The 12,428-nt window shown below is 49.5% G+C and overlaps 1 protein-coding gene across 9 annotated transcripts in view; it reads right to left on the bottom strand.

The window, feature by feature from the left end:
- Window positions 1-6,003: 6,003 nt before the first annotated feature.
- STK33 (serine/threonine kinase 33) overlaps window positions 6,004-12,428 on the bottom strand; it is a 173,794-nt gene continuing 167,369 nt past the window's right edge. For 6 of the 9 annotated variants that reach the window (XM_079929179.1, XM_079929182.1, XM_079929184.1 and 3 more), the window contains one exon: window positions 11,263-12,247. In XM_079929179.1, the coding sequence (XP_079785305.1) occupies window positions 12,029-12,247 (219 nt within the window). In that variant the 3' untranslated portion in view covers window positions 11,263-12,028. Of the gene's footprint in view, window positions 6,318-10,669; window positions 10,797-11,141; window positions 11,226-11,257; window positions 12,248-12,428 lie in introns of those variants that run through there. The other 3 variants (XM_079929187.1, XM_079929186.1, XM_079929185.1) reach the window with 3 other exon arrangements.

The raw sequence follows: 12,428 nt of genomic DNA, 5'->3' as shown, positions 1-12,428 counted from the left end.
AGCCCGTTTGGCTCCATCCCCACCCCTTGCACTCAGGCACCTTGCAAGTCGGGAGGAGGGGTAGATCAATAAAGGCAGGGGATTGAATTAGTCTGTTTGGGCTACCATAATGAAATAACACAGACCATGTAACCCAAACAACAGAAATTTATTTTCTCACCGTTCTGGAGGCTGGGAAGTCCAAGATCAAGGCCCAGCAGGGTTGGTTCCCAGCGAGGGCCCTCTTCCTGGCTTGCAGACTGTGCCTTCTCACTGTGGCCTCATACAGCAGGGAGAGACAGGGAGTTCTCCTATGTCTCCTCTTATAAGGACCTCCATCCCATTGGATCAGGGCCACACCCATATGACCTCATTTAACCTAATTACCTCCCTCCAGACCCCAACACCAAATACAGTCACATTAGGGATTGGGGCTTCAATATATGAATTGGGAGGGGGGATACAATTCAGTCCATAACAGGGATGTTGATGCAGAGGTCACGTTACAAATGGAGGGTTTCGACCATCTCGTGCTCCTCTAACTTCCTCTCTCAGAGCGATGGGCGCGCCTCCCCGACCCCATAGCTCCCTCAACACTTCCCTCTGATTCAGGCCTGTCGCTCTCTTCTTCTAGTCAAGGACCCGCCAAGCAGTGTTTTGCAAACAAGTGGAGGACTTTCAACGAATAACATCTTCCCCATCACGTAGCCTAAATGAAATTTCTTAGTGCGTTTCCACAGTCTGTGGAAGATCCTGACGCCCAGCCCCCCGAGAGTCCGCGGCACCTGAGTGCACTTGCAGGGTCCGAGCCTTCCTGAGTGGTTGTGGTTTTAATTAGCTACAGGCTACTATTAATTTAGCTTCATCATTATCCACTCAGTTGCTTGTTGGTTAACCCTGCAATGTGTAGGGATACATAGTTGCAAAAACAGGGTTCCCGGCATAAAACTTCCCACTGCTGAGGGCTGGAGGTGGGCATTCACGTTGGTGCAAACATGGAACATTTCCGTCCTGTTCCTACTTTGGAGGTACACGTTACTCACCATCCCTCCCCACATTGCAGCACAGAAAGAAACTCATTACTGGTAATGAACCCCTAGAATCTGTATTAGTTGAATAACTAGCAGTGCACCATCAAGGTAAGAATAATAGAACTACTGCATGATTTTCAAGTTCACAGAGAATTGTTTTATAATCTGTTTAAGCTTATATTCATTAATAGTAAATATGCAGTTCATACATGCTGCCAGCAGCCAGCTGTCTGCAACTTACTTGAGAATTCTCTTTGCCTAGAAAATGGAAGCAGGTGGGTGAGCCTTGGGGGGAAATTCAGCTTGGAGAACACAGTCCACTGCCTGGGCCCTCGGGCCACTGTAATTTCCAGACTTCCATCAGGACACGTGCACCCCCTTGCTTCCTTCCTGAGCCAGCCACCCATAAAAGTGTCCAGAGAGGCCGTGGGGGAATGAGCAGGGTCAGTGTTGTGGTTCCAACCCAGGCATCACTGAGTGATACCCAGCTGGGGCAGGGCTCTTGGGAACAGGAGTCTCGGCTGAGTCTCGGGCACCTGGATCCTGGGCAGGTGGGGCAGACAGTGAATGTAAGTCATCTGTGTCTGAGCCTGTCATGTGAGCAGCTCAAACCCGTTCCCCGAGGCAGTGAGGGTCAGAGATCGCACACGAGTGTGTGTGTTTGTGGGGTGTTATGTAAAACCTTTAGCCCGAGCCAGGAGAAGGCAGGAAGTTGAGGCACAGTTGAGAGCTCCTTCCTCCCACCTGGGTGCTTACGTCATCAGCTGGGATCTCTGCAAGTGGACGAGGTCTGCCCTAACGCCTTGTCTGGCAGCCCTTGCTTTTCATCTCTTTTAAATAAGCCATATCACGTCTTCTGGCTGCCACACACTGGCTCCTACAGTCCTTGAAGTTCCCAACACTCTGCCCGGGTAGGAAAGGCCCCTCCGTGGCAGAATCTGAAGCTGTTCTGCTAGTGTCTGTTCTCTCCTCCTTGGTGTCCCATATCCCGCGGAAGGTGGTCCATTCATCAAAATCAGTGACCTGACTGTGCCCTTTCACACCCTGTAAAATCCTCCATTTTCCTTTAAACATGTCAAATCCAAAGCAAAACCTGGAAGGTAGAAATGGTGTCCTCGTTAACCCAGAATGACCAGTAAATACCCCACAGCCCTGGATTGATGCAGTTGTCCTGCTGCCAAGGTGGGAGCACTGCAGACCCCTTAATCTTCACAAATCCTCTCTAAAAAACATTCAATCTCATTTTAAATCTCTTAACCCCCAAAGGCAGTGATGGGGACCCGTGCATGATTGATACCCAGGTCAGCTGAGGGTCTCCTGCTGGCCCCGCCCCCTGAGGGTTAGGCTCCTGCTGCAGCCTCGTAGGGAAGGAGGAGGGAAGCTGCTGGCTGAGGAGATGCTGGAGCCTCTGCCTGCTCTGCCTGTCCTGGATCTGGAAGGTTCGTCCCATGGGAGACATCCTGAATATAGAGTCCTGAGAGACCACCCAGCTCCCAGCTCCCACTTCCAACTGGGACACCTGCCTGGCTTCTAATCCAGTGGCGGCCGAGCAGCCCTTTCACTGAGCCTTGCTGTACAGAGAGGGGCTGGACCACATCCTACCCTTTTCACCCCAAAGGTGCCTTTTCTTTTATGGACTCTGTGTTTTGAAAGATTTTGTCACCCAAAAACTTCAGGTCTGAGTGTGGCCAGAGCCGTTCATCACAGACAGAGATGCTCTCTCCACGACGTTCCTTGACATTTGAAAATAGCCTGCAAATCCCATTACCCGCTTTGGGGCCCAGATAGGAAGCGGAGCTGTTGTGTGTCAGGATTACCTGGGGCACCCTGAGGCCTGGGAGAGGGGAAGGCCTGAGAGGTCTCCGAGGGCCCTCCCACCGAGTCCCTCTGTGACCCTCCTCCCACAAACTCCACCCCCTCCCCGTCCAGCAGCTCCCATCCCACATCCCAGGCACCTCAGCACTCATCACCACCCACATCCACCACCACACAAGGCTGAGTCCGCAGCAGGGGCTACACGAGGAGGTGCCTGGGCTGCTCCGTCCCACCACGTCTCGGTGGGACACCTGCGATTTGGGCCTGGCTCTCATCACTTTGGATACATAGCATCTTGCCGGGCAGCGGCTGCCACAGCCCCTGGCTCCCCAGGAGCTGCACAGAAGCTGGGGAAGCAAAAGCCCTGGAGAGAAAAGTGAGGGGCAAGGGCCTCAGAAGTTATGCCCTGGTTTCGAGGGTCACGTCTGAGCCTCTGCTTCAGGCAAAGAGCAGCACGTGAACAAGAACACACGTGAGCAGCCCCAGGAATTTTCACGGAGGTCTGGGGAGGCAATCCTCGGACAAAGACTCAGGTTCCTGCTGGTACCGGGGGGACGGCTCAGAGCCATTTAATTTAGGCACAGATGTTCCTGTGTCCCTGTGCTCGTCCTGTTGGGAGGGCCCGGGACAGGTCCCGTCTGAGGCTGCGAGCCTCTCCTGCCCCACAGTGCCACCCAGTAGTGGGAAGCCACTAACGCATCCTCGGGCAAGCAGCCTTACGATTCAGTTTGCGCCTTCCCCCCTCTCCGTATAACTCAGTGGGTAAATAGACAGCCACTTGAGGAAAGTGAGTCTGTCTTCCCGGCTAATCTCAGGGCTCCGTGCCGCAGACTCAACCCGGGTGCACTCTCTGTCGCTCCCTGCTGGCAGCCCGCTGGGAAGGGGCTCTTTCGTGGTCACCGAGAGTCTGCCACAAGGACATCGATAGGAAAATAAAATGCTTCGGGGACACATCGTCATTAAAGCCTGTCCTAGTAAACTCAAACCAGACTGCCCACAAATCCTTGCTAATAGGAACATGACGGGCCCCAGGGATGGGGGCCCCGTGTCCAGAGGACTGGGGGTGGCAGCCACACTTGGAGGCCTGGGTTCATTTTGGATGAGCCAGAATGAAGGGCCAAGACACATGTCATCTGAGGAGGAGTCCAAGAGAAGTGGAGACATTTAGACTAGAGAAGGCTCACAGGGCTATGGGGATACCTTCAATTCCTAAGGGGCCGTTACGTGGCAGAAGGAACAGACTTTAAATAGTTCCCAGGGGGCAACTAAGGAGCAGGTGTCAGTTAATATGAAGACTCTTCTAGCACTTGTGTGTTTCCACGGTGGAATTCATCTGCCTTGAGACATAGGGAGCCCGTCCATCCCAGGGGGCGTGTCCCCTGAGGCTGCAGGTCGGGATCCCTCCCCTGGGGGAGAGTTGGGCAGAAGAAATAGAGCAGATAGTCCATGATTCTGCAAATTTGGGCTTCAGGAAAGTATCTGGTCCATCATCTTCTCATTCACTGCTGATGGGAGGCTATCGCATGATGATTTAGCTATTGAGGGTGTTACCTATCACTATCCAGATTCGCTTAATCAGCCTATAAGGAGGTTTGGCCACATCCCCTAGGGATACTTCTCCAAATGGCATTCATGTCATCCCATTCCATTCTCATCCTTGTTCTTGCCAAAGCACAGTCACTGCCCAGTTCCTGAGCGAGGGACACAGGCTGCTGGGTAACCAAGATGGTGCCTGGATGCCTGGGTCTCCCTTGGGCCCTGGGTTCTGTGACCCCTGCCCAGTGTCCAGAAGCCCTTATGCAAAAACTCACGATTAACTCTGGGTCTCTCTTCACATGCTTTCTCTCCTCTAGGCCACTTTCCCCTCTCTCCATCCACCTTGATCCACTCCAGACTTTAAGTCCATCTCAAGCAGCCATCTCCACTTCAAGGTCTGATGGCCTCTCAGCTTAGCCCTCTTTGGTCCACTGCCACCCCTGACTCGGTCCTCCTCAGTGAGTGAAACCACCATCAGTCTGGTTACTGAAGCCAGAAGTCATTCTTGACCCCCTGCCCCCTTTTCTTCACACTTCACATCTACTCATCATTTGATCCCATCAATTCTATCTCCAAAACATATTTCATATCCACCTATTTCTCTCCATCTTCTCTGCCACCATCTTACTCCATGTCCTCTAACCAATCTCCCACCTCTTGCTCCACTTGAGTCATTTGTTACAGATAAGGCACAGAGATCCTTTAATCAGATGCCATTCCCCAGCTGAAAACTTGTTGATGGTTTTCTGCTGTGTTGAGAATAAACAGGTTCCTTCCCGTGGCCCCTGAAGTCGTGCAGCACCTGGCCTCTGCCTCTCCCTCACCCGTGTTGTTCTGGCCTTTGGACCAAGTCCTAGAACCCAACAAGCTCTTTCCCCTTTCCTTCTGCCTAAAGCATTCTTCCCTTTAGCCTTCAAGCATCTTCAGAATTGCTCTCAGATAAGGTTTCTCTTCTGTTATTCTCTATTACATTACTCTTTCCTTTATTGCTCTAATCACAATACACAGCTATTCTACTATTTGTATAGGTCTCAATCATCTTTCCCTCCCTCTTCCAAGACTGCAAGCTCGTTAAGGGCAATGACCTTGACAGTCTTTTACATCATTTTCTGTCCAGTGCCTGTCACAGTGCCCGGCCCATAGTAGATGGTCAATAAACACTTCTTGGATGAAGGACTGAGTCTCTCAATCCAATTCTACTGAGTTCTTTGTGCAACTCCTGGTCCTTCGTGCTGGTGCTGCAGAGTGTGGTGCTGGTCAACATGGAGGAAAAAGGAGACGTGGGCAGTGGTCAGACTGCTCTTCCCCTCTAGGCAAGCAGAGTGTACTGCAGGCAAGACATCCCTGCTGAGATTGAATACGGGGGTGGGGCACCCAACAACGGTTCACGGTCAGGGACTGTGTTAAAAAAAGAGTCAGCTGAAAGTTGCTATAAAATTCAAGTGGCTGGACGACTAAGTTCTCTACTGATGGGAGGAAGGATGTCAAGCCACAACCAGGTAACTGCTTCTGGAGGGAAAACAACTCTTGTAAAAAATTACCCATTTCAATGGGCTTTGGGATCTTTTCCATTAGAAGCCCTTTCTATCAAAGTTCCAAAACAGCAATGAGGATCCTGTGTAAGAACTCCCTCTCTCCTCCGGGGACCAGCCGCCGGCAGCAGACTCAGAGATGGGTGGCGGCTGGCAGGTGGCATCACCCTTAGCTGCTGGGCTTCGTTCCAGAGCAGATGTTTGCCTCATCCTGTACCACAGAAGGGGTCCGAGCCTTCAGAAACAGTCTGTGCTCCCTGAAGTAGGGAGCTGTCTGTATGACGAGGAAAATCATCACTCCACCTGGCATTATCTTAAAGTGGTAAGTGATGGCAAATGCTAGAGATACTGGAGAAGGGCGAGGTGGAGAAATGGTCCAGCAGCTGACTTGTGAACTCCATATTTTCACAGCTACACACACTACCTGATGAAGAAATATGGGAAATCAAAACATTTATAGTGATTCTTAACCCCCACTGCCCTGCGATGGGAATTACAGCACTTGGTGCCTGGTAAGCATCAATCTATCATGTTTGCACAGACAGGGCGTGAATTCCCGAGGAGGCAATGGAGCCCCTTTTCTTTCTTCTGTCAAAAACATATTCAAAGGCTTCTAAAGACTGTTCCTGACAATGACCTGTTAGAGCATTTAGAACTTATTTTCATTATGCAAAGTCCTGCAGAATGCAGCTCTCCCTGGCTGCGGGTGGGTCTTACTCAAATTTATTAGCATGCAAAATAATCCTACTCTGTTCCGAAACCTCAAGGCCCAAACTTCACAAAATTACCTCGACTTTTGCTGGAAGACAGAATGTTCAGGAACCACTTGGCCTTTTGGAACTCTGAGATTGAACTTTACAGCAGTCTCAGGCCTGAACTACAAATGCCTGGAGACACACTTGAGCCTGCTGCCTACGTTCAAATCTTGGTTCTGCTACTTCTTAGCTGTGTGACCTTGGACAAATTTCTCAACCTCTCTGTGCCTTAATTTATTCCTCTTTAGAGATAAAAGGATTAGAAGAATACGTGTAAAGGGCTCAGGATGGTGTCTGGCATGTGGCAAGTGCTCTGTAGATGTTGCTGCTATTATTACATTATGACCCTGAAGAGGGGCTTTAGTTAAGAGACAGTGATTGCTTCCACTAATACAGCTCAAAGTCCAGCTAACACGGGGACTCTGATCTCTAGTAAACTCAGTGCGAACCAGTGCCTGGACCAGGAAATACTGGCTGCTGCCTTGCCCCTGGTCAGACTGGAAATGCCGACTCCTGGGACGGTACAGTTGCCCCGGGGATGGAGACAGCTTGCTGTGCTGATGAGAAGAGTCTCTCCTAAACGACAGGGTGATGTCAGGATCTTGTCTGCAGACCCCGCTGTGGGTGAGAGGGTGAAAGCTGTCTCAGTCCTCCAAGGGCAGAGAGATTTATGTAACCTCTGTATCAATGCCAAGGATATGTCTGGTCTGGAGATGCTGCAGAGTCCACTTAGGAGAAGTTCATGCTGGGGGGAGGGGTCTGCACTGCATCTGTGGGTCTGTCCTCTGTGCCAGGCCAGGAACCACTGCATGTTTTGCGGAGAAGGTCCTCTGAGGTCTTCACCTTGAGTTCGCTGGGTCCCTCAAAGATGTCTGGGGTGGCACCAGGCAACCAAGAGGGGAAGGCTCTAAGAGAGCCAGTGGTGACACTGCCACAGCCCTATTAATCTTCCCGGTGTTCCACTGTCTCCTGTGTGTTGCTGCTTGAAGTGAGGCCACTGGGGCAGTGGTGGGAATCCTCATGGCTCCGGCTGAGGGCTGCTCCGGATAATTTAGGGAACAGAGAGAGCAGATTATACCAGCAACTGAGGAAGGCAGCCACAAAAAAGCAAGACAGACATTGCTTATGGTCTTCCTTTGAAGAACAAAAGCAAAGCAAATTGGCTCACCCATGAGAGAATGAAGCGGTAACCATGTGCTGAGCAGAAATCCCAAGCCTGAGCCTGCTCACCCAGGAAAGCACAGGATCCTGAAGAATAAAACTGAACTATGCGAGGCCTCTGAATAGCGAAAGGTTTTACTTTAAAATGCTTTGTAAAGGGACGTTAGCACTTGTAGAGAAGAAACAAATGCACAGCCCAGGGAGACGTCTTGTCTTCAGGCTGCCTGTGCTTGCCCTGGAAGCCTCTGCTGAGCCCTGAGTCCACAGCCAGGAGACGGCGAGGGTAGCTCCCGTCCCAGCCTGTAGGTCCTCTTGGCTGTTACAAGTCAAGTGTGGCTTTCTTTTAGGCTCCCAGAGGCCATGGTTGGAATTTAAGACCTAAATTTCAGCCTTCTGGGTCCACACAATCTCAGATCCACCTGGGCAATGTTAGATTTATCTCACTGGGTCTAGGTTCCAAACTCAGGAATATCTCCCCTGTCACCCCCTCGCTCAAGCCCCAGTGACCACCCAAGGGCATCAGTTTGTTTCAGGAAGAACCCATTTATGCTCTCTGCTCTTCACTTTACTGTCATTTGGTAGGAGATTGGCAACCATAGACAAAGCTGCCCCAGGTCAAAACAATGCAGAACTGACAAGGGTCTGGATCACCTTGGGTGTCAGGAGGAGACAGATGGTACTCACTCAAACGGGGTAGTTGAGAATCTAACAAAGAGGCTACTTGTAAAGGTACCAGAGAGTTTAGGGAAACCCATGAAGGAAGACACAGTCCCCAGGGCAATAGCCCTGGTCTTAGCCTGAAGGGGCAGGGAACACAGCTGTGAGGGAGCGCTGCCGGCAGGAGCTCAGATCTATAGAAAGAGAATGCAGTGACTTCCCAGTGGCCCAGCACTGGGGGAATCAAGGCCTAGACCTCTCCCCTCCCTAAGTGCCTGTTGGTGTCCCCCACTGACAGAAGCCCAGCGAAGCCAGAGGCCAAGGGAGCCTGTTAATTCACTCCTGAAAGATCACTTCTCTGAGTGGAGAGGGCAGAGCAGGGCAGAGTGGTTCTGGAGGGGCAGATGGAAAATATCCAGCCCAGGGTCATTTCCCAGAGGCCACAGCTTCTTGGTCTCCAGCCAAGTGCAGCCATTATGGAACACAACTTCCCTGGCCAATTTCAAAGCTCTGCTTACTGCTGGGAATGCGTGTTTGAACAAAGCCTTTATTCTCTATTCCAACAGCAGGGCTGGAATTTAAAAAGCTTCATTTTCAAGACTGGCTGCTTTCAATCTTTCTAACCTGGAACTTACATTTTGGAGTCAAACAGAATTATTTAAACAAAGCATTTCAGTGATAAGCACAAAGTGTTTTGAATTTTTTCTCCTTTCCCCTCCCTACACAGCATAACATTCCTACTCAAAATGTCAGGACTATTCTGTGGCCACCTCTTACAACCGGCCTCTCTCAGCTTCCATTTCCCCGGGTCTTTGTTCTTCAGCCTTTGTCCTCACCCAGGTGTGCTGCTGTCCAGGCCACGAGAGGCCAGTCCTAATGCAGACTGGCCTAGGACAGGGACCTCTCTAATTACCCCAGGAGCACTTTCGTCCTCTGACTCCTGCTTCCGGGTTTGGCAGAACCATGTGCTGTTATCCAACCAGTCTTCCTTATTAATTACACTTTGTTCTCTTTTTGCTCCCCTGACCCCAACCCATTTTCCTGTCCTCTGTGGTTTAAGTCCGTCTCTGCCATCCTCTTGTTCTCCTCGGCTGAACTTCTCCCCAGCCCCCGGCAGGCATTTATCTTTTATCATATTCCTACTGCCTTGACCTGTCTTTTACTCAAGTCAGAGTGTTGATTGGCATTTGCATTCCTTGGAAATAACACCTGCTCTGCACTGTCCTGGGCAGACTGTGTCCCTGTGGGTCATAACGAAGCCCAGCCCTCCACGCCGTGGTGCACAGGAGGTGTCAGAGTGATTATCAGTGCCTTGGAGTGGGCCTAGCAGTCACTGAAAACACATCTGAAACAGAAGAGTAACTATTTTCACAGCCATGAAAGTAAATGGAGAAAGCAAGGCCACAGATCCCCAGATAGTAAAGAGGTACACAGTTGGAAAACAAAGCTCACATATGGCCTGGCCCAAGTGTGTTCCACACAAATAAATAACAAATAGAAAAAATACGAAAATTCTCTTTAGAAAGAGTGAGCTAAGTCCCGGTCAAAATGATTCTACGTAAATCAAGTGAAGGTCTGCACAGAGGACAGCTAATAGAACGCATTTTCTGGTAGATGGACAGCTGGCCTGGCCTGGTGCTGGGGTGGGAAAAGGTACAGATGTACTAAAACGTTATAAAATGACTTCACCTTTCACTTAGTGCTTAGTTCTGGACCTTTGCTCAAGTTTACTGAGCAGAATCACTAATTTAAGACTGAAGAGAATGGTACAGATGAACCGGTTTGCAAGGCGGAAATAGACACAGATGTAGAGAACAAACGTATGGACGCCAAGGGGGGAAAGTGGGGGGTGTGATGAACTGGGAGATTGGGATTGACATATACACACTAATAAGTGTAAAAGAGGTAACTAATGAGAACCTGCTGTATAGCACAGGGAACTCTACTTTGCTGTACAGTAGAAACTAACACAACATTGTAAAACAACTATACCCCAATTAAAAAAAACAAAAAGACTGAAGAGAAATTTGGATACTATTCAATTTAACAAGAGTTCTCCAATACATGATAGAGAAGAAGGTATCACCATGAAAGTAAGAGCAGTTTTGAACACAGGAACTATCCCATTTTCGGGCCCAGGGGAAGGACAGAATCCAAGCCACTGTCTCGGTTGGCTTTTCTGCCGGGAGACCAGTCACCTCACCTCTGCCTCTGGGAGCACCTCTGGGAAACGTAAATCTCCACTCAGCTGAGACTGGCTTCTCTGTAGGTGAACAGAATACGCTCCTCAAAGATGGCTCACTAATCCCGGAGAGATGGTTTACGGGCTCCTGGCAGGATTGGAAGTAATAGTCAGGAAGGAGAAAGACCTTGAAGAAGCTTCAACTCCAGTTTTAAAGTAAAGCTGGCAGATTCCCCCGGGGAAGCACATTGAAGGCACTGAGAAAATACTGGCCAAACTACTCAGCCAGGGGCAACATACGTCAGTGTTATCTCTGACCCATTTGGAGGCTGGACGGTGTCTTCCAAATTGATCACTAGTAGCACATCTACTACCTTCAGCCATTGAGGGGATTTATGTGCAACTAGGACCTGCTCAGCTGGCCAGGTGTGGGGCATTTTGGAGGCTTAAGTGACAATCCCACGAGGAGCTGGAATGAACCTAGGTTACTTACTTTATAAAGGCAAAAGCAGATGCAAATTGCTTCCTCAGAGCTTGTCTGTGAGGCCAAGGGAAGCATCTCTTCACCCAGTGTGACCTAGAATGACAAAACTATTTGTCCAGCTGCAAAGGAGAGACCTATAATACTAAGAGGAATGATGTACCTTCCCCTGTGTCCAGCCTCATGACCATCCCCAAAGATGTGTGCCTACCTTTGCAGCAGCAGGCCAAGCTCAAAATTTGCTTTTTAGGGCTTAGAGGACCTGATTATAGTCACCTCTTGTTCACGTAAAAATTAACGTGCGTGGGTGACATCTGGTTTTTTATTGATTCGATCGATACGTTGGGAATTTAGCAGCATGTTAATGGCAAACAGTTACAAAATCTATTTTTCTACATTTAAAATAAGCTGTCTTAAACCATCTACAGCAACCTAAAATTACAAGAACACACGTGAATGGCGGAAGCACTTCTGCTGTTACGCTTATAGACAAGTTTATTAGTAATTTCCTAACAAATCTTCTAGTGCAAAGTGCACATAATCATTTGGAACCTCCACTGAGGTTCTGGCTCTCAGTTTCCCCTACAAATAATTGTGCCTAAATGTAAGAATCTGAAGTACAACCGGACAAGTGTGCCCACAGCCTTGCTTTGAGGGCATCCACTCCTCTGAACAACTCTCGAAAACACCTTGAGTTGATTTCAGCTGCACAAGCCATCAGGCCTGTTGCTGGCTGTCCTTTAACCCCACTTTGGAGTTGACTGCTTCAATTTTAAAACTGGTGCAAACACTTGGCAGGGCTCAGAGCGGCTGAAACGCTGAAAGCTCGGCATACTATTGTCCTTTTCCCCTCCTAAACCCTCATTGCACTAGAAAGAGCAGCTCTGTTTCTGTACTGTTCAGCGTTGTTTGAGTTTCTTTTTGGTTCTAGGCAGGGCAATGGATTTAGCAGTGCCTCTGGGTGCTGTTCCTTGCCCTGAAGTCGTGGGGGGTTTCTCTATTTCTCCCTTGAGTTCAACTGAAGGGAGTCTGCTAGATATGTAACTTGAGTAACTCATGTCCGAGTCATCCATGTTTTCCTTCTTACTGGGCACAGAAGTCTTTTCATAAGCAGTGGGCTAGGAAAAAAAAAAAAAAAAGGCCTGGATTAATTTTGCAGACACAAAGCAATCTACATCAATTCAAAGAAGCGAGGGGCTACGAAGTTGTCTAGGATGTGCAAGCTGGAGCTCTCTTCGGACGTGAGATATAAACTAATCACACTGTGAAACTTATTGAATGCCAAAGAAAGCTCCTTTA

This window comes from Stenella coeruleoalba (genome assembly GCF_951394435.1).
Source record: "Stenella coeruleoalba genome assembly, chromosome: 8".
NCBI lineage: Eukaryota > Metazoa > Chordata > Mammalia > Artiodactyla > Delphinidae > Stenella > Stenella coeruleoalba.
The sequence above is the reverse complement of the archived record's forward strand: the minus strand, read 5'-3'. Positions and strand labels throughout refer to the sequence as shown.